Source organism: Aptenodytes patagonicus, chromosome 17 (genome assembly GCF_965638725.1).
Source record: "Aptenodytes patagonicus chromosome 17, bAptPat1.pri.cur, whole genome shotgun sequence".
Lineage (NCBI taxonomy): Eukaryota > Metazoa > Chordata > Aves > Sphenisciformes > Spheniscidae > Aptenodytes > Aptenodytes patagonicus.
The window spans coordinates 1258975-1283514 of record NC_134965.1 but is presented as its reverse complement, the minus strand read 5'-3'; the positions used below and the strand labels follow the sequence as shown (position 1 = coordinate 1283514).

The 24540-nt window shown below is 64.1% G+C and overlaps 1 protein-coding gene across 1 annotated transcript; it reads right to left on the bottom strand.

The window, feature by feature from the left end:
• Positions 1–7597: 7597 nt before the first annotated feature.
• On the bottom strand, positions 7598–20816 carry SEPTIN4 (septin 4). The gene is made up of 12 exons (XM_076354583.1): positions 20750–20816; positions 14137–14436; positions 13811–13904; positions 13597–13683; positions 12571–12694; positions 12238–12372; positions 12035–12152; positions 11571–11672; positions 11094–11190; positions 10784–10946; positions 8418–8517; positions 7598–8105 (listed from the first exon to the last, which is right to left on the bottom strand). Exons 1-12 carry the CDS (start codon positions 20750–20752, stop codon positions 8046–8048), a joined length of 1383 nt encoding a protein of 460 aa, XP_076210698.1. The 5' UTR covers positions 20753–20816; the 3' UTR covers positions 7598–8045.
• Positions 20817–24540: the final 3724 nt, after the last annotated feature.

Below are 24540 nucleotides of genomic sequence, written 5' to 3'. Positions count from 1 at the left end.
CACCTCATGTCCCTGTCCCGTTCTCATGTGCCCACCACAGCCAGGGTGCGTGTGCTGGGGTCTGGGTCAGGGAGTCCTCTGCTGCGAGGAGCTGCCCAGCCATGGCAGCAGAAATCTGAAAATACTCTGCAAACCAGGGGGCCAAGCAGACAGCGTGGCTGGATGGCGCTGGGCCACTCTGAAACTGTCCACGCTCAACACACCCAGGGTTTGCAGAAACTTAGCCAGGCCATGCTGGGTAGACTATGCTCAAATAAGGTGTCATTAGGAAGCAAAATACCTGCGCGACACCACCGTTCCTGCTGACTCGACATCTCTGCTTTTGGTGCAGAGAGCCACCAGGCTGATGCTGAGGTTGGTGCCCCCCTGGCACCCTGGGCCAACACAGTTGCCAGGGATGGCAGTATTGACCAGAAATCATGGAAAAATCTGCCCATCTGCGGGCTTTTGTACAAACCGTCCATCCCTTCTCTCTTTCAAGACTGTCCACGGCTGCTGCCAAAAGTTTTAACTACAAGGAGGCTGTAGGAGCCAGCGTGAGCTCTGGTGTTTGCCTTTACAAGGTCTGGTGCAACAGAACTAAGGAGCATCAACTTTTGTCTCGGCTTAGAAGCAGCAGCTCCAGGACACGTCTACTGGACAACAGTCACCACACCACTGAATAAATATGAATGGTTTGAATACAGCTGATAAAACAAAGAGAGACTCTAGCTTTATACACCTAGCTACGTGAGGGGTGGTTTCCTCCTGTGATGTCCTCAGGACCTTCTGAAGGGCTTCCCTTCCTCTCTTGGTGATGCAGAAACGAGCGTACGCCCCAAAGGTGCTGCAAGGGGAAGCAAAAGTTTTCATCTCTCCTCTTACCAAGAATGCCGGCTTGGGCAGAGATGAGCCCACAAACATCTGCCAAAGTCCCAGGTAGCCGAGAAACCCACCTCTCAGCCTGTTGGTCAACAATTGAGAATGTCCCAGTTCCAGGTATTCTGATAGCCCAAAGGTCGAGGAGAAGAGGAGGAGCAAATAATCAGCGTTTTGTGGCTGGTGGAAATGAAGGATGACTTTTTAGAGCATGGTGGTGGTGCTTTGTCCCTTGTGCCCTACCCTGATGTACAGACGAGCAAGAAGAGACACTGGAAAGCTTTGGGGAAGACCTCCGTATCCTGAGGTGTTTCCTCTCCTTCCTCTTCAGCCTCTAAAAGGTGTTTGGTGAAGAGCAGAGCCAACATCCCTCAGCTAGACCAGGGGTTCCCATCGTTTGGGATAAACCCTGAAAAATGTGTCAGGCTCTTGGTCTGGTCTTTCCACTCTGGCTGTGGGGAACAGAAAAGCCACAAGACATGCTGAAGACTTCTCTCTGCTAGAGCTGGATGGAGAATCTGGTCTGTGGCCTATATGCCAGCTGCAAGGTCATTCTGGGATGTTTTAGCTGCCTTTAAAGGAGGGGAAGAGCAACGGCATGCAATAGCACAGGGGTTTCAGGTCTACTGAAATCATCAAGTTGTAAGCCGAGGATACAAAGGCTACCTGCTTCATCATGAGCATTTGCCCAATGCGTTCAGACACAGCATCCCAAATCCTCATCGCATCAGCGAGGCGAGGGGAAGGCATGTCATCCCGCCAGCCAGCAGCTCACAGCCACGCAGCGTGCTCCCGACCGGGCAGACGGCGCTGGGATGCAATCAGACTGACTGCTGCTGCCTTACCCAGACCCGGGAGAGGCGGCGGTGGAAATGGATGTGACAAGGGGTGAAGAGGTACAAGAGAGAGTGGGAAGAAACCAGAGGCAGTGCCTTGGTTTCTGGATTTAAAAAAAAAAAAAGCAACAACCATGGGTGCCCCAGGAAGGCGGCGGCAGGGGTAGGAGCAGCACCCAGACAATCCTCCTGCCGAAGTGACCCCTGAGCCATGCGGGACCTCCCTGCCTGGGGCAACCTGCCTGCAACGGGCAGGGGAGCTGCATGGGGCATCGTAGGGCACTGCCCCCCCCCCCGCAGAGACCGTGGGGCAGGAGAGCCACGCAGGGGGGTGCCCAAGCTGGAAAAAGAGGTGGGGCTGCACGGGGCTCTCCGATATGGGAAAATATAATGAATAATATAAGGAATAAATGTATAAATACAGGGAAGAGAAGGAAGGGCTGATGCCAGTTGGGGTTTCATTAGGTGGCAGGCGTGGGGTGGCACAGCCCAGGGAAGGAGGGGAGAGTTTTCCTTTTCTGCCCTGAGAAACCCTTATTTCCTTCCACCGCAATTACTACCAAAGGCTCAATGGGAGCTCCGGCGCGGATGTCTGCAGCCAGTGCCAGCGCTGGAGAGAAACCTAAAATAGGACATCGGAGAATTTGCATTGGAGCGTTCGCCGTGCGGAAATACCTCTGCCCTGGGAAGGCTGGGTTTGAGTGGGTTTGGGATTTTTTTTATTTTTAAAGATGTGATCAAAATCACATGGAATGAAGTGCAACAAAGGGTAGGCACAGGCTGGGACTGTCACCGGAGCCTCAGCACTGGGTTTTATCCTCTGGGGAGAAGGGGAACTAGGCTAAATCAGCCAGTTTGGGGCCAAAACAAGAGGCTCAGTTGGCTGTTCTGGGAAGGGAGATGCAGGCAGGGCCGCCAACGTGGGGGTCTGTCTTGGAGTGCTGGGAGCTGCAAGGGTAGGATGTGGGAGGAGGCAGGTTCACGTATCCCAGCGTTTGGGGTGAGAGCTGCTTCCATCCAAGGAAGCACAAACATTTTCCATTTCCGTGTTAAGAGGGTTAATGTTTGTGATGGTGATTTTTGGCCCGATGATAAGTAGCCTGTGTTGGCATTGGCCAGAGGTGGCCTTCAGCATCTTTGTAAAAGGAAGGAGGGACCAAGGTGAGACTGAGGCAGCGCTGGTAAAGGAGGGAAGGGCCCCATGGTGGTGGTTTTCTGACCCACAGCACGGGGAGAAGGTGCAGCAGGTGGTGGATGGGGCTGGCAGCTCCCCACAAGGCAGCCTTTCTCCATAGCAGAGGTGTCCCAGCCCTCGGACCATTTCGGCGGCCTCCTCTGGACCTGCTGTACCAGGTCCATGTCTGTCTCGTGCTGGGGACCCCAGAGCTGGACGCAGTGCTCCAAGGGGGGGGGTCTCAGGAGAGCGGAGGAGAAGGGGAGCATCCCCTCCCTCGACCTGCTGGCCACGTTGCTGGTGATGCAGTCCAGGAGACGCTTGGCTTTCTGGGCTGCAAGCGCACGTTGCTGGCTCATGTTCCATTTGTCACCCACCAGTATCCCCCAGTCCTTCTCCGTTGGGCTGCTATCTATCCATCCATCCATCCATCCATCCATCCATCCATCCATCCATCCATCCATCCATCCATCCCCCCCCCCCGGTCTGTGCTGGTACCAGGGGCTGCCCCGACCCAGGTGCAGGACCTTGCACTTGGCCTGGTTGAACTTCATGAGGTTCTCATGGACCCACTCCTCCAGCCTGTCCAGGTCCCTCTGGATGCCACCCCTTCCCTCCCGCATATCAACTGCACCACTCAGCTTGGTGGAAAACCAAAACTGGTGTGTCTTGGGTGATGCAGAGACCAGAGAAACGCAGAGCCTGGCCTTAGCTCTCTGCCAAGGACATCTGGGGAACCCCTTTGAAATGCATCGGCCACTTTAGCAGAGAAAAATAATACAACCATACGCTCAACAGGCTTTCGCCATCCACATGGGGATAAATGACGGTGCGGGGACGGCGTGGCTCTCACTCAGAAGCTCCCAGGCTCTGACACCGGTGTCTGTTCGGGAGAAATATTGATTGCAAGTATTTTGTGCTCTGTGATTCAGGTCGTCTGAAGAACACAAGCAAGGAAGCGAGAGACTGCCGAAACCTCCGTGCTGACCTAACCGGCTCGATCTTGCCTCAGGAAGGAGGCAGCTGGCGCTCGTCCCAGCCCAGACGTGCCGCGGGCGACCAGAAGCAGCCGAGGGAGCAGCCGAAAGCAGAGCCCCTTTCCGGGCTCCTTTTCCTGTGAGACCGTGGGGCAGGGTCCCATCCACGGGGGACACGGGGGGGGGGGGCAAGGCCTGCCCAAGCTCTCGCTGCCCTCGCAGGCAGCTCTGCTGCACGGGGAGCGGAGGTAGGGGCAGAGGGGTCTGGATGGCTCCGGAGAGGCTTGAAGCAGACCAGAACGGGGGGGGGCACAGAAATCCAGGGAGGGTCTCAGAGGCAGCAAGCAGAGAGGTCCGGAGAGGATCCAGGCATACATGGTGAGGGGGGAAGGGGATCGGAGGGTGCAGGGGGTGTCACACAGGGGGTGCAAGTGAGCACGGAGGGGACCAGAGCCGAGCTGAAGGTGCTCGGTGCGGGATAGAGGTGCTCGAGCACGGGGAGCAGGGGGGACCAGATGGGAGCAAAGCCCTGCAGAGGGGAACAGAGCTGGCTGGGGTATGGGGGTAAAGAGGAATGGGGGGACCTGGGCAGGGCCAGGCAGGGATATGAGGTGGAGGGGGCGAGTGCCAGCGGAGGAGAGCACAGGAGCTGATGATATTTAGGATCAGAGGGACTGGAGGGAGGATGAGGGATGGGGTGAACCTGCAGTGCACAGAGGGGAGGCACAGGGGACTGGGGGTGCCCCCAGGGTGGGGGGAAGGTGGGTTTTCCAGTCGTCCCCCATCCCCATCCGCAGGCTTCCTACCCGTGGGGTGAACAGCAGGGAGCCTGGGGTGCTCTGCACAGCAAACGAGCTGGGTGCTGTGGGTGGCCCCAGCACCCACCATCCCATGGCAGCAAGCGGGGCCATGGCAGCAGCAGGTCCCACTGCACATCCAGTGACCATCAGATGGAAGTAAAACAAGACCTAAGGGGAAGCCAGGAAACCCCACGAGCAAACGAGTGGGCACAGAGGACAGGGCTGGGCCAAGCGCACCCATGGCACAGGGGCTGCTGAGCTTAAATGGGGTGTCAAGGGTGTGGGTGGGGGCCCTGTGAGGATGCTCAGGGTGATTAAGGCATCAGGGGCAGGGATGCCCATGGGAGGGGGGGATGTGGTGGGGGGCTCTGAGGGCTCGGGGGTGCCTGGGGATATGCTTCCCCCAGCACCCCACAGCCCAGCCCTGCAGGGTGCAGGGGGAACAGGTACAGCCCCGTGCCATGCGGCATGATGGCGGCGGACCCAGGATCACCCCAACACACCACCCTGGGCTGGGGCCAGGCCTGCATGAGTGCGGGTGCCCTCCCAGACTGCAGGCCCCGGCTCCTCTGCACCCCCCCCCCGGCTTGCTGCCACCCCCCTGCCAGGCACAGCAGGGCTGGGCTGGGCTGGGATCTGCTGGTTCACAACAGGATTTGGGGGGGGGGGGGGGGCCAGGGAGAGCCATCAGGGATCCCACCCTGTGCTGGATTGGTCCAACAGCACTGTGTGGAGGATAGCAGGGCGCAGGGAGGGGTTGCAGGGTGCAGGGGCAGTGTAGTGGGGTGCAGGGGCAGTGTAGTGGGGTGCAGGACAGGATAGCAGGGCGCAGGGAGGGACAACGGGGTGCAGGTTGATGAAGCCCACTGGAAGGCAAGTAGAGACACAGCTCATCCACCCTGGTGCCGCTCTGCCCACCCCTCCTACCCCTTTACCCCGCCAGCTCCTGGTGAAGCCAAGCTGGGGTAACTGGGCACTGGTACTCGCAGGGGAGGCCCAGCCATGCCGAGTGCCTGCGGTGTCTCCCAGCAGGGCTCACCCCACCGTGGGGGACGCAAGGATGCCCGGGGACAGCGCGTGGAGGGCAATTCCATCCCCCGGCTCAGGCTCCCCACTCTGTCCCCCCCAGTTCCCATCACGGCCCCAACACCAGCAGTGCCCGGGGCCATGGGACCCCAAGGGGGCACGTGAGAGGGGGACAAGCCAGCAGCAGGCAGGGGGACCTCGTCCTTGTGTCCCCCCTCAATCCCCAGAGCTGGGTCCCACAGGGCGCTCCCACCCCACCCCAAGCTGGGTGCCCCTGTGGGTGCAGCACAAATCCCCCAATATCCATTTTGAGCCTTTGCCAGGGAAACAGGAGCCAGGAGCAAGAGGCCACGGGGCCGGGCACCATCAGCCCCCGTCCTTACCTGCCCGGGGACGTGGGGTGCCCACCGCCTGCATAGAAGCGACTCGGGGTTGCAGACAAGCCGGGTCAGCCGTATTTATTGAGAACAGTTGTGGAGGGATAAAAATATTTCCACTAGCTCTATAAGAATTTATAAACCTATACTCTGCTTATCCTTTAATAAATGCCTCTATCACCGTCATGCGAAGGTAGGTACTTCTGTAAGAAAATAGCGAGATTAAAAAAAGGAAAGCGCTAATACAGCCCGCGGGGTGCTGCCCGTGGGGGCCAAGGGTCCCTCTGGCTGGCACGGGGACACGGGTGGCACATGCCAGACACTGCCCCAGCACCCTGCAGCACCCACCCCAAGCCTTGGCCAGATGCAGCCCCCATCAGCCGAGCCGCCTGGATGCAAACCCCTCGCCCAGGGGTGATCCCGCCCAGGGGACCCCGGCTCGGGTGGCCCTGCCTGGGAGGGGACACGTCCCTGTGCCAGCAAGCTCCCAGTGATCCCACTGCTTCCAGTTCTCCCTCCACCCTGAGCCTCGCCGTCCCCTTTCGTCTTTCCCCGTACCCAAGGGGGAGCAGGGAGCTGGGGGGCTGCTCGGGTCCATCTCCCCAGGGATGCCCTGCGGCTGCTAGCCGGGAGGTGGGGCCAGGGCTCGCCCCGGGGACACGAAGCGGTGCTTTGCCGGGAAGCAACTCAGATGGGGACATCCTTGGGGCATACAGGGACACAACACAGTGCTCTGCAGGGCAGCAACACGGCTGGGGACATCCGGGGGGACACAGGGACACGACATAGTACTCTGTGGGAAAGCAACGTGGATGGGGACAGCCTGGGGCGGGGGGGACACGCTGCAGCGCTCTGCAGGGCAGCAACGCCGATGGGGACATCACGGAGGAACACGGAGACATGCAGCAGTGCTCTGCTGGGAAGCAACATGGATGTGGACATCCTTAGGGGACACACGGGGACGCACAGTAATGCTCTGCCAGGAAGCAGCAGGGACAGGGACGTCCTGGGGACACACAGGGACACCACAGACAAGCAAGTGGCACCAGGGGCCAAAATGCCGGCGGGGGATGATGCTGTTGCTGCAGGTCAGGAAGCACCATGGGCACAGGACAGCCATTATTGCTTTACAGGGCCAACATCAAGGGCAGGGGGCAGGCTGGGGACCCGGCCTCTGATTTGGGGTCAAGGGACTTTCTCCAGGGACTGTGATTCCCTAATGGTCCCTGTGCCATGGCCCTCCCCACCGCCCGGGGACACGGTGTGCTCCCAAGGGGCGACGCTTGGTGGGGACAGGGTCCCTGCTGAGGACACAGGGCTGGACACAGCCAAGCTTCGGTCCCTCCTCACGCCGGTGCTGGCATAGAGGCAGCCAAGGGTCTGAGTGCCGGCTGCCACCCTGGCCAGGCTGGTGGCTGCCCCTCCATCCACTTGGTCACCTGTGGCCCCCGGAGCTGCTGTCCCTCTGTGCCAGCCAAGGCCCGGGGGGGGGGGGGGAGAGACCCTGTCCCCCACCGCAGAGCAGCTGGGGGGTGTGGGGGGTGTGGGGGGGGTGTAGCTGGGACTGGTCCCCCCCCTTTCCTCTTCCCCTAAGACAGGGCCAGTCCGAGCGTACAGGCTGTAAGCAGGCAGCCAGGGGTGACACGGGAACAAGGGACATGACGTGGGGAGCAGGCTGGCCGGTGGCCTCCCCCAGAGCTGCGGGGAAAACAGGAAAAGCCAAAGCTCGGGGGACAAAGCTATCCCCAGCCTGCGGGGGGGGGCCGGGGCAGCAATCTGGCCAGGACAGAGGACGCCCAGGCTGGGTGCCCTGTCCCCTCGCTGTCCCCGTGGGATGGGCGCTGGCTGGTTGGATAAGGCGATACCGCAGCAGCTTAAGGTGGCGGGTGCGGTGTTGGTACTGAGTCTCGCAGTGGGGCCGGGGCAGGATGGAGCGTGATGTAAACATTTCTGATCTGGGGCGGAGGGGGGGGGGGGTGAGGAGGAGGAGGAGGGAGCTAGTGCGAGTCCTTCATCTGCTTCTGGATCTTCTGGAGCATCTCCTGCATCCGCCGCAGCTGGAAGGGAGTAGAGCAGGGATCATGGGGGGGCACTGGCACCTCCCAGCCATGCCAGCTGCCTTGCACGCATATTTGGGTCAAGCATCCCAAGCAGACTGGGATCACCAAGAGCTGTGGGCTGGCAGGGGGGGAACCCTCTGATACCCCTCCAACACCTCCGCACCCTGGCCCGAGGAGCAGCAGCTGCTGGGATGCTGCAGGAAGGGTGACCCCTCGCCGCTGTGCCATCGCTGGGGCTGGGGACACGGCTGAGGGCAGGGGGAGGGGGGGCTGTTGATCAGGATGGGCTCAGCCCTCCCCAACACTCACCTCCTCGTCCTTCTCCCGGATGAGCTTCTCCGTCTCCGCATCCGGCACCGGGGGGATGACGGGGATGGGGAAATCTGTCCCGCTCTCCCGTGTCAGCTTGCTGCGGGCAGAGAGAGGAGGTGAGGATGCTGCCACAGCCCTGCCAGCCCCCCATGGGGGACATTCCCCCATGGGTGCAGCAGCCCCAGAGACCCCCAAACTTGCAGGTACCTGGCACCCGCCCGCACAGACCCTGAGCCCCCCTGGCCAGCATCGCACTGGACCTTTTTCCAGGCAGGGGGGGATATGAGCAGCTCCAGGCATCCCCCCAAACCTCAGCACCCCCCAACCTGCCATGCACCAGTCTGGGGGGGGACCCAGGGAGGCACCACCACAGCAAGGGGTGCCAGGGACCCCCCAGGGCACAGAGCCTTGCCTGGCTTTCTCCACGTTTTCACATTTTGGGAGGCATCCTGCTGGGTGCCTCGAGCTGGGGTTGGGCTCTCCTCGCTGCTTTAAAACATCTTAAACTCAGCATCTCCCTTCTCTCCCACAGCTGCAGCCCCACTGCAGGACGGGCTCCCCGGGCACCCCGCTGCACCCCGCTCCACGCCCCTTTTCCGGAGCATCAGCTCCTGTTCAAGCCCATTCCTGCTGGAGGGAGCTGTGGGCATCCCCCTGGGGCCACCCCACCGCACAGGACTGCGGCCAGCCGAATCGATGGCTTCTCCCATGCCAATGGCAATGGGGAGGGAACAGCTCTCCTGGCCGGGTCCCTGTGGATGCCACGTGCTACCCCAGCGGGTGATGACATAGCTGGAACACCACCACCACGGGTGGCAGGGGTCACGCATGCCGCCACGTGCCACCGCCACGTGCCACCGCCGGTGCAGCCCCTCCGCATGCAGAGGGGTGATGGACACGGCGGATATTGCATGGGCAGGCTGGGCCACCCCTGCCCTGCAGGGTCCCGTTGTGCCGGGGGGGCTGTGCCAGCGTGCCACAGCAAGGGATGGGTTTTGGCCACGTTTTGAGCCGCTTTGGAAGTCGCTGCCTGTTGTCATGGCTCCTCACTGTGGGGGGACCCAGGGGGGAGCACATCAAGCTCCTTCCATCCCTGGCAGCAAGACAAGGCTTGAGCTGGACACCGGCAACGGGGCAAGCAGCTTCACCAGCCCAGGAAAGACTGTCTACCGCTGCCTCCTGCACCCCAAAAATCGTATCCCCCTGAGAGGGCAGTATGATGGGGGTGCCCGCCCTGCAGCCCTTCCCTTGGGCAGCCTTTGGCTGGGAAGAGCTGGGTACCACCAAACCGTGACACCTCTTCCCAACCCCACTTTGCCAGCGTGAGCTGGGGAGATGCCACCAGCACACGGCGTCCTCCTGGCACCGCCGATGGTGCCGGCACCCCGAGGGCAACTTGTGTGGGCAACGGGTGGGTGGCCACGGGGCCGGCTCTCCCTGAGAGCGGCTGCCTGGCCCTTGCACGGGCACAGAAGGACTGAGACAGGGTTGGATACCAGCAAGTACTTTATATAGGGGTCAGGGGGACGGGCAGGGGTAGGAGGACGGCGGTGGCCAAGCACGGCCCCGGCCAGATCCTGGCTCAGTCGGCAGAGCAGTCGGCGCAGCACAGCCTCAGTGCGGAAGGATGCCGCCTTCTCCGGCGGCGCGTATGGAGAGACCAGCTTAGAAGCGCCTATAGCCACCGCCAGCACCCCGCACTGGCACTGCTGCTTTGGCCCCCCAGAGCCTCCGCTTGCTCCCGCACCACTCCAGCCCCCTGGCTGGAGGGTCCCACCAGGGACCCTGCTGTAGGGGGCTCCCCCCAGCATCTTGGGGTGGCTAAAGGGGATGCGAGTGCCATGAATCCGGCTGGTACCGGCAGCAGAGCCCCAGCACCAGCTGCTTGCTTGGCTTCTGCTCTGGCCCTGGAGCCTGCAGGGATGCAGGGTCTCCCTTGTTGCCGAAGCATCCCCCGAGACACACCCAAGCCCAGGGGGGACCATATGGTCCCCCTTGCTGCTGGAGCATACCTGCCCCCCACCAGCCCCAGCCCTGGGGGGACATAGGGTCCCCCTCGCTGCTGGAGCATCCCCCCTAAGACAGACCCAGCCTTGGGAGGAGGCAGTGTCCCCCTTGCTGCCGGAGCATCCCCCCCCAGCCAACCCCAGCCCAATGGCACAGGAAGGGTCCCCCACCACACTGGGGCTCCCCACCACTCTGCCGAGACTTCCTTGCCCAGCCCACCACACTACCCAGCATGGACCCGCACACAACCCCAATTCCCCCCCCCCCCCCCCCGAGATCACCACTTGCAATGGGCTGGGGTCACCCAAAAGAGAGGAGATGCCCCCCCTCCCCGCACCCCACTCCCGGCCCCATACTTGCGGTTCCTCTCCTTCACCACCATGCGGGTCATGCTCTGGATGCACTGCGTGCGGTAGTTCTCGTAGTGGGTTTCCCGCGTCACGTCCTTGAGGTCCTGCATGTGGGTCCTCACCAGCATCGTCCGCAGCTTCACGAAGTCACAGTGGGACGGGTTCTCCACTGCGGGGGAGCCCGAGGTCAGGGGGCCACAGCCAGCCCCCCGCATCCCCCCAAACCCCCCTAGGGCTGAGCAGCACAGAGATGGGGTGCGCGATGTGCCTGTCCCCAAAAGGCCAGTGGGACGCCAGGGACACAGCCCAGCATTACCTTCCACGATGCCCCAGGGGTAGAGGCGCCCGCGGACGCGCCGGCCTTTGGCCTCCACGACCGTGTTGCTGCCGATGACGGCGAAGGGGATGCTCTCCTACAAGAGGATGATGGGGGTTAGCAGGGCTCGGCCCTGCCCACCATGGCCCACATCCCTCCACATGCGTCTCCTCGGCCGTATCCAGCACCCATTTGCCAAGATATCCCAGAGCCCCAGCTACAGAGAGCCCCAGGTGGGATGGCAGCAGTCATGGCATGGGTTTCTCCACCCCAGCTCCATCCCATCGAGCTACAGGTGGCACCTGTGGGGTCTTGGTGATGCGTCCAGGTAGTGCGATATGTACCAACCCCACCATGCTGGGGCTGCCGGAGAGCTTGCGTTGCCCCAAAGAGTCCTAAGGGTACCCCAGAATGACATGTCCAACCGGCCACGGCACTCTGCCCCTCCAAGGATGGAGCTGGAGGAGCCAGACCCACCTTTAGCGCCTGGTCCTGCAGCTTGAACTCCTCGTCCTCATCCGAGTCGCACTCAGGGAACTGGTAGATGCGGATGCCATAGTGGTCGATCTCCTCCCGGATCTGGAGGCAGACAGCCCCACTGAGGGCAGGGCTCTGGCCCTCGGAAAGGCAGTGGGAAGCGCCACACAGCACTGGTGTCCCCCAAGGACCCACAAAAGCCTGTCCCCCCCAGACTAGATGTCATGGACACCACCACCCCCCAGACCCTTCCAGTGCCCAGCTGAGCACCAGGGAGATGTGTCCTTGGTGGCCATGTGGGCAACATGTCCTCTACAGTGCTGCGTGCCATGGAGCATCCTCCATGCTAAGTCCAGGCAGGGGATGGAGACAGCCCCCCGCCAAGCGGAGACCCCAGCCCCCAGGGCACCCCCATCCCCAGGGACCTGTGGGGATGGCTCCAGGCTGGGCCGACCTCCCCTCACCTTGTTCTTCATGCGCTCCACCTCGGTGGGGGTCAGGGTGTCAGCCTTGGCCAGCACAGGCACGATGTTCACCCGCTGGTGCAGGGCTCTCATGAACTCCACGTCCAGGGGCCGGAGCCTGCGGGGGGGATCCCGGTGAGCGCCGTCCTACCAAGCCCCTTCCCAGCACCCCCCCCTCCCGGCAGCGCAGGCAGGGCCCGTACCCATGGCCAAAGGGCGAGATGAAGTAGATGCAGCAGTGGACGCGGTTGTCCTGGATGTTTTTCCGGTTGAGGCCACTTTCGTCGCGGAAATACTGCTCGAACTGCTGGTCGATGTAGTCGGCCACCGGCTTCCAGCTGCAGGGACAAGGAGGTGACCATCGGAGTCCCCTGCAGGACCCCGGGCTTTCCCTGGATCCCCAGCTCAACACTTCTCATGGCTTTAGCATCCCACCCGGAGGAGCCGTGGGCATCCCACCCTCGGAGCCTCTGGCACCCATGGCAGAGCTGCCCAGCCCCGGGGAGACCCCGCTACCACCTCTCCATGGGACGCACCACTCGGTGTTGTTGACGGCGTCACCAAAGCCCGGTGTGTCCACAATGGTCAGGCGCAGCTTGACACCCTTCTCCTCGATGTCCACCACATGCTTGGTGATCTCCACCGTCTGCGTGATGCGCTCTGCAGCAGCAGGAAACACGGAGACGGCGGGGGACGCCCCGGGCAAGAGACAATGGGGGTGACACGGGGAGATGCTGCAGCCCCCGGGTGTCACCCTCCATCCTGGGGGGCTGGGGTGGCTTTGCAGGATCAGCTCCCGCAAGCGCCAGGGTCCAGCACCAAGATGGGATGCTCCATGCCACAGCCTCCCGCCATGCCGGCATGGATGTGCACCCCTCCCTCGGTGGCTGTGCCACCGCCACCCCGTGACAGCCCAGCTCCAGCAGCACGGGGGTCTGCTGGGGCCAGGCATCGCTGCGGGAGCATTTGCAGCTCCCTGTACCCCCACGTGTGACCCCACAGCTCCGGGGCTGTGCGTGCCCCTCTCTACCCCCAGGATCCCTCCATGTCCCTGCGTCCCCAAGGACGTTCCCGTTGCATCGTGCGCGTGTGGCCACACGCATTTTGGCTTTTGCTCCGAGCAACGGAAACAAATCAAACAACCGCCTCAAAACAAATCAAACAACCGCCTCGAACCCCTGGGGATTTGGGCAAGTTTGGGCGATTTTAATTCACAAACCGGCTGCAGCTGAACCAGCACTGTGCCCTGGACCCCGACTGCCCACAGCCTCCCGGATTTGCTGCAGCTCCAGCCGATCCCCAACAAGCTGGGGCTTGTTTTCCCAGCGGGGACAAAGGCCCCGCAGGGGGTCCTTGTGCCGGGCAGGGGGGGTCCTCGCTGCCTTGGAGCGGCCCCCAGCCCTGGTGGGCAGCTAGCAACGTGCCGCACATGGCTTCACGTGAGACCCGGAGGAGCCCGGCTGGGCAGGGAGAGGGGCTGCAGCCCCCCGGGAGTGGCGCATGGCTCTGCCACCGCCCTGGGACACCCAGGACACCCCATCGCTGGGACCGTCCCCCCTCACCTTCGGCGTTCAGCAGCTTGCGGTCTCTGTACATGTCCGTCAGGAAGAGGCTGTTGACCAGGGTGGACTTGCCCAGCCCGGATTCCCCTGGGACAGGGGCACAAGGGTGAGGGGGGGCAGCCGGTACCACCCCCCCGCCACGGCTTTGGGTGTGGGGGGTGTGTGTGTCATGGTGGGGTCAGCATCCCCATGCCAGGCTCGGCCCGCCCCATACCTGCCACCATGAGGGTGAAGTCAAAGCCCTTCTTCACTGACTTCCGATGGACCTGGTTGGGCAGCGTGGCGAAGCCCACGTACTCCTTGTCATCCTGCGGGCAGAGGGGATGTGGGACAGAGGATGCCACCATCCCACCCACCCCAGGAGGCCACCCCCTTTCCTCCCCCCCTCCCAGAGTGGTCCCCCCAGGGTTGGAGCACCACAGGATGCAGCCACGGCTGCCCAAACCCCTTGGGTTTGGAGGGTGGGAGCATCCTCTGCCGTGACTCCTGCAACCCCTCACCCTGTGCCCCCCCCCCACCCCCCGCAGACGCATCTTGCACCTCGGAGGAGTCGTAGGGGTCCAGCTGCCCCCAGGGGCTCCGCGGGCGGCTGGGGCTGGGGGGTGGGGGGGCAGCGATGTGCTGCTGGAAATCCAAGGGCCGAGACCGGGAGAAGATCTTGGCGTCCCTCTCGTCGGCGGGTTCATCAGGGGGGACCCTGCCCATGCCGCAGAGGGGGTGGCCGGGCTCCCGACGGCTCTCCGGGGGCTCCACCTTCCTGGGGCTGTCAGCTGGTGGGCAATCCCACAGGAGCTGGGTCAGCTCAGCCTCCTCTGAGTCCTCCTTCAGGAAACGCTTTATCTGGGGACCAAGGGAGGAGGTGACACCAATGGTGGCAGTGCCAGCCTGAGGTGGCATTACCCAACTCGGCATCACGAGCCCCCACGCCACAGCAGCCAGACACATGCACCCCAAGGATGGCAGGGATGGGAGAAGAGGGGGGGTGCAGCCACCCCAGGGGACCGGCCACCACCCTGGGGACAGCCATGGGGATGGCAGCAGGGACAGCCATAGTCCCATGCACCCCGGGCTCTTACAGCTTGCGGCACGGGGACAGCAGTCAGCTCCTGGCACTCCGGGGGAGAGGGACTGGTACCTTCCCCCTGAGCACCCCGCCACTCCTCAGGGTCTTCTGGGGTACCCAGGACCCCCACGCACCCCATGGCCTGCCGGGAGGACAGGGAGGGGGCACCGGGGGGGAGGGAGAGACACCAAGAAGAGATGAACAGCAGCGGCAGAGGAGCTGGCAGTGGGGCCGGACCCAGCGGGGAGGCAAATGGTGGGCAGGGGTCTGCCTGTGCCCCCTGCCTGCCCGCTCGCAGGGTCCCAGCGTGGGTGATGGCACAAGGGGTTCCCATCCCTGCAGTCCCAGGGGACAGCCAGGGCGGGAGACCTGACCCACAGCCATCACCAACCCCACGTGCAAAGGGCTCAGGGCAACACAACCTGTCGTGCAAAGGGGCTACGAACCCCATGGGCACGCTCAGGCCACATCCTCGCACGCACCGGGACCCGGACACCCCCTGGCCCTGGCTCTGCCCCTCCTGGAGCTGGTGCAGGCAGCAGGCCCAGGCAGGGGCCGGGGGCACCGGGCGCAGCGGCCCCTAAGCTGGTGGCCCCGTGGGGTGGCGGGGCTGGGATGAGGGACAGGGATGCCGGGACTGGGACGGCTCCACATCCTGTTTACAAGCGCTGGCGGGAGGAGACGCATTCCCAAGGGCATGTCCGGCAGCAGCTCCCGCGGGACCAAGCCCTCCTGCCAGCAGGCACCAGGGTCCCTGATGCCCTGCCATGGCAACTGCCAGGACAGCCCAGCCCCGTGGGCAGGGAGACCCCCAAATGGGGGGCACACAGGGGCTGGGGGAGCCCCCGACCCTGCAGGCTCACACCTGGGGGTCAGTGCCCCCCCTGATCAGGGCCTCGAGGTGAAAGCCCTCCATGGGGACATGTGTCCACCCCCATCCCGTGTCCCCGCTCCATCGGCGGGGAGGGCAGCTGTGCCGGCGGCAAGGCGAGATGCACCGAATTAGTGGGCTGGAAACAAGGTCACGGCGCTGCCGGGGCTGCACACTCACACTCCTGCCCCCCCCTCCCTGGTACCCCTGCGGCCACTGGCACGGGGGGGCCACGGTGCCAGGCTGGGGGGGCAGTGGGTGCCCCCACAGTGGGGGCTGTGGGGTCCCTGCTCTCCCCTCTCCCCCAGCGGGTCAATAGTGCTCAGCAGGTCTGTGTGACCACAGCATACTCTTCCTCACCGACCTTGACCTGGGGGGGCTCAGCACCAGCCCCCGCCACAGCACAGCCCGGCCAGGGGCCACACAGGGATGGGATAGGATGCCGCCACTGCCAAGTGCTCCCAGCCCCGCTGCCACTCCATCCCATGGGGCTCCAGCCCTTTAGGGCTCCCCCTTGTTCCCCCACCCCAGAGAAGCCAATGGCCTCAGTGATGCTGCGGCATAGGGGGGGGTTTGCACAGCATCATCGGGGGTTCTGCAGCAAGTGCATCCCCCAGCAAGGCTGTCCCTGGGACGGAGCATCGGCTGTGGCACCTCCCCGCAGCACCAGGGTGCTATGGGTCCCCCCATCCCTGTCTGCCCCCCTCTCTCGCCCCACCGGGGAGGGACGCGCCCCCGTACCTCTTGCCCAGGCTGCGGCTCGGGGCAGGTGGCCATGGCAGAGCCGGCATCGCCCGTGGCCGGGAGAGGATGCCGAGTGGCACCGGCTGCTGCGCCGAGGGATGGGGAGCAGCATTAGCATAACTCCACCCTGGGCAGGCACCGTGGCCCAGGCACCCACGGCACCCAGCAGCCAGGCACCCAGCAGCCAGGCACGGCCCCTGCGGGTGCCGGGGGGGCAGGACCAGCCGGGGGGGAGAGGGAGCCCCAGGGCAGAGCCAAGCCCAGCTCTTGACTGGTCGTTGAGATGTGAAGGACCAGCAAAGCATCGTTGGCCAAGGAGGTGGCAATGCAGGTCCTGGCAGGCTGCACGGCCACCACCACCATCACCACCAGCAGCACCAGCACCAGCCCCCCTGGGCTGAGCACACAGCTTGGCTACAGCCCAGGAGGACATTCAGCCCTGGCAAAGACCTCCATCCCAGGACAAAAAACTCCCCCAACCTGGCTGCACACTGGGTTGCACACTCTCCCACTCCCAACCCCGGAGCACCCCACAGCTGCCCCAGCAGGGCCCCCCAGCCTCTTCAGGGGGAGAAACCTGATTTCCCATGAAAGCCTATTTGAAAACTCAACGTTTTTGCACCCGACCATTAAAGCTTTCCCACACGGTTCCAAGTCGCTGCTCTGGCTGGACCTGATGGGTCCGGCTGGGAAGGACCCAGCTGTGGGCTGCGAGAAGCAGGGATGATGCCCACCGCAGGGCTTCCTGGCAGGAGCTCCAGTGGTCCTGCCTCGGCTTCCCCAGCTCATCCTTGGGGAGGCAAAGGGTTAACGGTGCCTCAGGAGGAGCCATGGGTAGCATCGAGGGCACCCGAGCTGTCACTGCTGGGCGTCACCCGGGACAGTGATTCACCTTGATGCGTGTCGAGATGCATCAGAGCAGCTCAGGCACGGAGCTGGGGTTGCTCGGCCGCGGAAGGGCTGCGTTTGCCAGGAAAGCACTAAAAAGCCCTGAAGCATCGGCTGGTGCCGGGACAGGTGCAATGAACCGCGAGCTTGCCGGATGCGGAGAGGGGCCTGGATGCTTCTGTGCCCATCTGGATCCCAGCCATGCTCCTAACCCCAGCATCAGATCTCCCCCTACCCAGCTTCAAGGCCACGCAACGCCAGTGGCAGAGACCCCACCATCCCCAGCCATCCATGCTCTGCCCAGTCCCAGGGGAGCAGTGCCACCATCCCTGGCTGACACTGCACCTCCCCGATGGCTTTGCAGCCCCTTTCCCCCCCCCATCGCAGGCTGCAGCACCCCACCACCACCCCACCAGTCTGGCCAGGCTCTGCACCCTGTCAACGGTGCCCCTCACTCCCAAAACCCCCCCTGCCTGGTGTAGCACAGCTCTCCTACAACACCCACCGCTTTCATAGAATCATAGAATCATTGAGGTTGGAAAAGACCTCCAAGATCATCGAGTCCAACCATCGACCCAACACCACCACCCACTAAACCATGTCCCTAAGCGCCTCATCTACGCGTCTTTTAAATACCTCCAGGGATGGGGACTCAACCACTTCCCTGGGCAGCCTGTTCCAAGGTTTAACCACTCTTTCAGTGAAGAAATTTTTCCTTACATCCAATCTAAACCTCCCCTGGCGCAACTTGAGGCCATTTCCTCTCGTCCTATCGCTTGTTACTTGGGAGAAGAGACCAACACCCACCTCGCTACAACCTCCTTTCAGGTGGTTGTAGAGAGCGATGAGGTCTCCCCTCAGCCTCCTTTTCTCCAGGCTAAACAAGCCCAGGTCCCTCAGCCGCTCCTCATCAGACTTGTTCTCCAGACCCTTCACCAGCCTCGTTGCCCTTCTCTGGACACGCTCCAGCACCTCAATGTCCTTCTTGTAGTGAGGGGCCCAAAACTGAACACAGTATTCGAGGTGCGGCCTCACCAGGGCCGAGTACACGGGGACGATCACTGCCCTACTCCTGCTGGCCACACTATTTCTGATACAGGCCAGGATGCCATTGGCCTTCTTGGCCGCCTGGGCACACTGCCGGCTCATGTTCAGCCGGCTGTCGACCAGCACCCCCAGGTCCTTTTCCAACAGGCAAAGGACTTTCCTTTTCCAACCGTCCCACCCCACAGTGAGGACGGAAAACCATCCACACTCCCGGCAGGAGCGGGGATTTACCGCAGCGAGAGCCTGGGGCTGCACTGGTGCCCCCATAAGCGGATTACACACCCGGCTGTGCGCAAGCCGGCACTCGGCGCTGGGGCTATCACCGGCCCAGCAGCTCCAGTGAGGTGGCACTCGCGCTGCCCTGTCCCCACCTGTCATGCTGCATCGCACCTTCCCTGCACGGTGACAGCCCGAGGGTTGTGGCACAGCGGGGCACGGGGACAGCGGGCAAAGCCTGAGCTGGGAAAGCCACCGGCTGCCCGTTAGCATCTTTCTGCCTGGCACCACGTTCCCATGGGATGTGTTTTCCCGGCCTGTTTCTGTAGGGAAAAGGAAGGCGACATCCTGGCGATGTGCTGTCCCCATGCCCAGGCTGGCCGAGGCGTCCCCAGCCTCCCTAAAGGTGGCATCCAGATGTGCCACCCATGGCATAGCACGCGCCACTCCACTGCAGCGCGACGGCCGAGCATCCGAGACACAAACAACCTGTCTCAAAGGCACAAGCCCCACGTGGGACAAGGGCACAGTGGCCCCCGCCGAAGCCCAGCTTTGCCGGGACCAGCCCGGGGAGCCCGGCTCTTCCCCAGGGCAGCCAGCACCTGGGCTGCGCCTGCTCCGACCTGCCTCCAGATGCACAGGACGCTCCCGCCGGCGTGCTGTAATCACAGTTTCTTCCCCCCCAGCTCTCCCCTCCCACCCCGCTGGCAGCATCCCAGTTGGGATGAGTTTGAAACTGAGTTTCCCAACAGCTTTAACAGGGGCAGGGTGCTGGGCACCCTGTGGACGCAGGGGCAGGCGGCGGCACGGGTCACCCAGTCTGGGCAGGGTGTCAGCACCAGGCGGGCGAGCACACGGGACGAGAGCCTTTCTGACACATCCCTCAGTGCAGCAGCTCCAGCCCCTTTCCTGCAGGGAATCCTCCAGCTTGAAGGACCTGCGAGTGCCCGCATGGGGACCCCGGGATGGGACCATGCGCGGTGGCTCCCCGCGAGCCGGGAAGTGACAGTTTCCCGGGACCTGTCCGGGCTGGAAAGAAGGCGGCGTCTCAGCACGTGGGGATGGGCGAGAAGATCCAGCCCACTAAGAGCCGGGAGCAGAGGTCGAGGGGGACCACTGCTCATCCCGCTTCTCTGGGCGAGCCATGGACCACTTTGGGGACAGAGGGATATGGCACCAGCGTCAGGGGGCATCGGCTCCACCTCCATGGGTCCTTCTGGATGCACCCACACACGCCTCCAGCCCCAGCTCACCCCACATGCATGAACAAGAGAGCCCAGCTCCTCCCTGGTACCCAGCTGCCGCTGTTGTCCTCCCCCCCAGATGTTTCCAAGCCTGGATCTGTCCATCCCCAAAGCCACATTTTGGAGCCTTTCGGGAAGGCACTCGCTGGAGCCAGTTGCGACATGCTCCACCAGCCACCCTCCTATCTGGTTTCACTGCATCCCGCTCCGGAGGAATGTGCCGGTCCTGTTCCCACGGCGGCTGCCGGGGAAGGACGGCCGCGATTGTCCCCACCAAGGGCGGTTGTCCAAGCAGCCGCAACCCTGGTGCTATGCAAGCCATGGCCACGACCCTCCATCTCCATCCCCACCCTGGGCATGGCGAGTGCCTCGAGGTCCCCATGGGGACGTGGCCCTGACGAGTGACTCCTGGTGACTTGCCACCACCCAAGAGGGGTGAGGCAGGACAAGCGATGCAGGACAGGCTCCCGCCGAGCTGAGAAGGCTGTTGGCGGCTCCGGACCTTGCCGGTAACTGCAGAGACGGCTCCAAAGTGCAGCTAGGCTCCAGGCGTGCGCGACGGTCCCCGCAGGAGGGCCTGGTCAGCCTGGCAGCGCCACCGGGACCGCAGCCCGGGGGACCCGCCAAAGGCACGGCTGGGTGACCGATGCTCCGCCCGGAGCCACCCGAGAGCAGCCCCCCCCCCCCGCCCACGCAGGGGCACCCCGGGGGTGCCGCAGGTCGCGGGGATACGCAGGTGCCGCTCGGAGGCAGCGTCGCCTTTCCGGGAGGCGCCCGCCCCGAACGCCACGGTGAGGGACGGCGCGCAGGAGGTCCCGTTGTAAACCCCCCCCCACCTCCCCCAAGCCCGGTCCCGGGACACGCTGCCCGGCTGCTGCCCGCCGGGACCGGGCAGGTGCTGCCCGTGCCCCCCCCCCCCCCCGCCCCGCTGCGGCACCGGCCCGCTCCGCCCCCGCCGCACCGTCACCTTCACGGAGGGCACCGGGATGCGGGAGAGGGCCCGGCCCCCCGGTGCGGTGCGGTGCAGCCCGGCCCGGTGTCCGTCCCCCCCCCACAACCCGCCGCCGCCGCCGGCCTTACCATGGCTGCGGCGCCGGGCGCCGTCCGGGAGCGGCGGCTGCCGAGGCCGGGCCCCGCCGCCGGGATTAGCAGAAATAGCAGCCGGCGGGGGCGGGGGCGGCCCGGGGCGGGGCGGGCGGCGGGCGGGGCGGGGCGGGGCCGGGCCGGCCGCTCGGCACCACCGGCACCGGGGTCAGCACCCAGAACCGGCCACCGGGCACCAGCAACCGTTCAGCGGGACCGGGCACCGTACACCGGGCACCGTACACCGGGCACCGGCTCTGGCACCGGCACCCGGCGCTGGCATCACGCAGCAGGCACCGGGCGCTGCGCACCGGGCACGGGGCAGCGGTACGAGGCAGCGGCACCGGGCGCGGGGCTCAGCATCGGCAGCGGGACACCGGCACCAGGCGTGGGGTATGGGGCAGCAGCACCAGGGCCTTGGTACGGGGCACCGGGTACAGGGCACCGGCACCAAGTACAGGGAACCGGCACCAGGTAGAGGGCACTGCCGCAGGGTGCCGGCTGCAGGGCACCGGCACTGGGTACAGGGCATTGGCACTGGGTACCCGGTACGGGGCACCAGCACGGTGCACCGTGCACCAGGTGCAGGGTCCTGGCATTGGCATCAGCCAGCGGGTACAAGGCCCCAGCACCGGGTACTGGTACAGGTGAGAGGGAACAGCACCAGGGAGTGACCTCCCGGCAGCGGGCACCAGTACCAGGCATTGCTCGGCAGGTACCAAGCATTGGGCAGGAGGCACTAGTCGCTGCACACCAGCCACTGGGTACTGGGGGCACTGGGTCCCAGTTAGTGGGTGCTGGGTACTGGGAACCATGCACCAGGCACTGAGCACCAGGCAAATGCGCTGGCACCACACGTCGCACATCGGGCACCACGTGCCAGGTACTGGGGACTGCACTGGGCAGGGGGCACCGGATCCCAGTCTTTCCCGGTGCTCCCTCTGCAAAATCCCAGCCTGCCTCCCCCTCCCGGAGCCTTTCCCAGGGCTGATGCCGGGCAGTCCTGCCCGTGGCCCTGCCTTGGCTCGGCTGCGACTGGCTGGCAGGCTGGAAATCTGGCGGGGGGAACCAGCAACCCCGCGGGCTGCGTCCCCGTCCCCATCCCCATCCTATGCCAGGGGTTGCAGCCCCTTCCCAGCACGCCCCCGGCCCCAGGCCTGTGCTTTCAAAGGCAGCGAGTGCCAGTGGCACGTGGCTGTATCCCCCCCCGTCCCCACCGAGGGCAGGGGAGGACGCTGGCACAGCCGGCCGGGGCGGTGTGGGGCGTTTGTGTTCCCGGCCATGAAAGGGGCCGGGGGAGTCTTGGCCGGCAGCGGCTGTTCCCCACAGCGAGCAGCTGGCAGAGGCTCGGCCATCCCCAACTTTAAGCCTCCCGGTCCAGCCGCCCACCGGGGCTATCCTTGTCCCCCCCAAATGCACCCCATGCCGGGGGGGCGGCAAGGCCACACACATCCCCAGAGCATCCCTCTTGTGGGCAGCTCCTCCCTGCCTCAGTTTCCCTACCCATAAGATGAAGCTGGTGGTAATTTCCCAGCAGGAAAAGACGGATCCAGCCCTGCACAGAGACTCCCACCGAGGCTGGGTGATTCTGCAGGGACAATCCCAGCCTTGTCCCCAACCTTGTCACCACCCACAGCCTCGTGTCCCCCCATGTTACGGGGCCAGGCTGCGGCCAGATGGCTCCGCCTTCCCTTTACTCCCATAAATAACCGACGCAGGCTCAACGCGGCGTGGGGGAGCCCCGGTGGCCACCCGGACACCATCCACCTGGGGCGGCCAGGCAGCGAGCCCGCTCGCCTGGCAGCCCTTCCTCGCCCGCTGCTGGCCAGGGGGCTGCAGGCAGCGCCGCAGGCAGGGGAGCAGGCAGGGGCAGGTAGGTGAGGGTGGCTGTTTGCATCTCTAATCCCTTGCAGCAAGCGCTTTCCTCTGAGATTACTGGGGATTACAGGCTCGAGTGCTCCAGGAGCTCAGCCCCGTCTCTCCCTGCCCTTCAAGGAGCAGCGCTGAGCCCCAAGGGACACGGGAGGGCAGGCCGGGCACTGCTGAGATGAGCTGGGTGTTCTCAGCCATGCCGGCGGGCACAGCCTGGAGCAGCTGCCGGCTTGCCAGGGCCTGGCTCCAGGAGCCCGGTGCCCACAGAGGCCGGCGAGCTGCAGCCCGGGCTTTAAATAGAGCATTAAAAGCTGAAGGGATCAGCTGCGGAGTGGCAGGGAGGATGCAAGGGGCTGCATTTTTCTTGGCCGGGGGGATGATGCAAGGGGAGCGACGGTGGCACAGAGGGAGGCCGGAGCCGCTTGAGGTCCCTGAGGTCCCTGAGGCACCCCAGACCTCCCTCGCCCCAGCTGGCAGCAGCGTTATCAGGTCCTGGCACGGCAGGGCTGAGAAGCCACCGCGAGCCGCTACCGGGGACCAGAGCTCTATAATTACCATGGGAGGCTGAGTTATTTTGGGAAGTGGCTACGACGCTGCCAAAGCTTTTATTCCTCCAAACCAAAACAAGATGGAAAGAGCCCAGCCCAGGATGCTGCATCCGGCGGGCGCGGGGAGGTTAACCCCTTGCCTCCTCGTTGCCCGCACCCAGGGGGGGCTGCCTGCTCCCCCCCTGCCTGCACCCAGCATTGCCCCAGCATCAAGGCGGGTCCTGGTGGCTTTGGTTGCACCGGGGGGGGGGGGGGGGGTTCAAAGGAGGGGGGGTTCAGTGGGGGAAGATTTGGGGTCGTAGAGGACACAGGGTGTCTACTGGGCATAGGACGGGGCTGGGGGGTCGGCCCCGTCCTTGGCTGCTGGCAGGTTCAGAGGCTGCATGTTCGGATGCTTTTCTGCATCCGCCGTGAGAACCGCTATTTTTAGCTCTTTCTGTTGCAACGGGTCCAGTTTTGGGGCCTTCCCAGCGCGGAGACTGGGCAGAAGAATGCCAGCCAGAGTGGAGCACCTCGCAACTGCCCCAAATAAAATGTCCCAGGGGACAAAGCCCCGAAGGGTCCATCCCAAAAGCCACCCCGAAGGACGGGCAGAGTTGGCAGCTGGGGGGTGCCGACGTTCCAGTCTCTGAAGCAGCCAAACAGCCTCCAAGCTGGGGATAAACTCATTTTTCCCAGCACAGAGAGGATGAGCCACATCATGCACCCCATGGTGCCCCCTGAGATCTGCGCCAGCAATCCTGAGCACAGGGTCCAGGTGGGCTGAGGGTCTGTGCTCAGGGTGGCACCCTGAAAGCCTGGGGCTTAATTCCTGCCTTTCGCCTTCTTTCCCTTGATCTGAGCCTGTAGGGGCTGCCCATGCCTGGGTCGCTCCCCGTGCCAGATCCCTGCAGGGCAGCAAATAGCCCCAAATGCACATGCGGGGGTCCCCCAAATTCTAAACCCAGATGCCAGGGTCTCTCCCAGCCCCCTAAACCCATGTTTTTGGGTCTCCCAGCCCCCCAAACCCATGCACTGGGGTCTCCCAAGCCCTAAACCCACACGCCAGGGTCTCCCAGCCCCCAAACCCATGCGCTGGGGTCACCCCATCCTTGCTCCAAGCCCCCCAGGCTGTCTCTCTCCAGGCAGCTCCAGTACCTGGTCAGGGTAGGGGATGTCTGGGGGCTGTCGGGGGGCCGTGCTCCCCCGTGTCCAGCCAGTGCCAGCCCCTCGGGGGGGGGGGGGCCAGGGTGAGCTCCATGGGACAGTGGCACAGCAGTGGGGACAGAGAGTCACAGCCATTCAAACCTGCAGCCCAGGAGGTCCCACCCCAAGCCCTGGCCTCCTGCCTGCGCCCCCTGCCCTGGCTGAGCCCTCCCACAACTCATC

Excerpts from the sequence above, each read along its gene's own strand:
- SEPTIN4 (XM_076354583.1), bottom strand. Across the intron at positions 13,684-13,810 it reads CTTCACCCTCATGGTGGCAG|GGGAATCCGGGCTGGGCAAG; the intron begins GTATGGGGCGGG and ends CCCCTGTCCCAG. Across the intron at positions 8,518-10,783 it reads GTGAAGGAGAGGAACCGCAA|CAAGCTGACACGGGAGAGCG; the intron begins GTATGGGGCCGG and ends CTCTGCCCGCAG.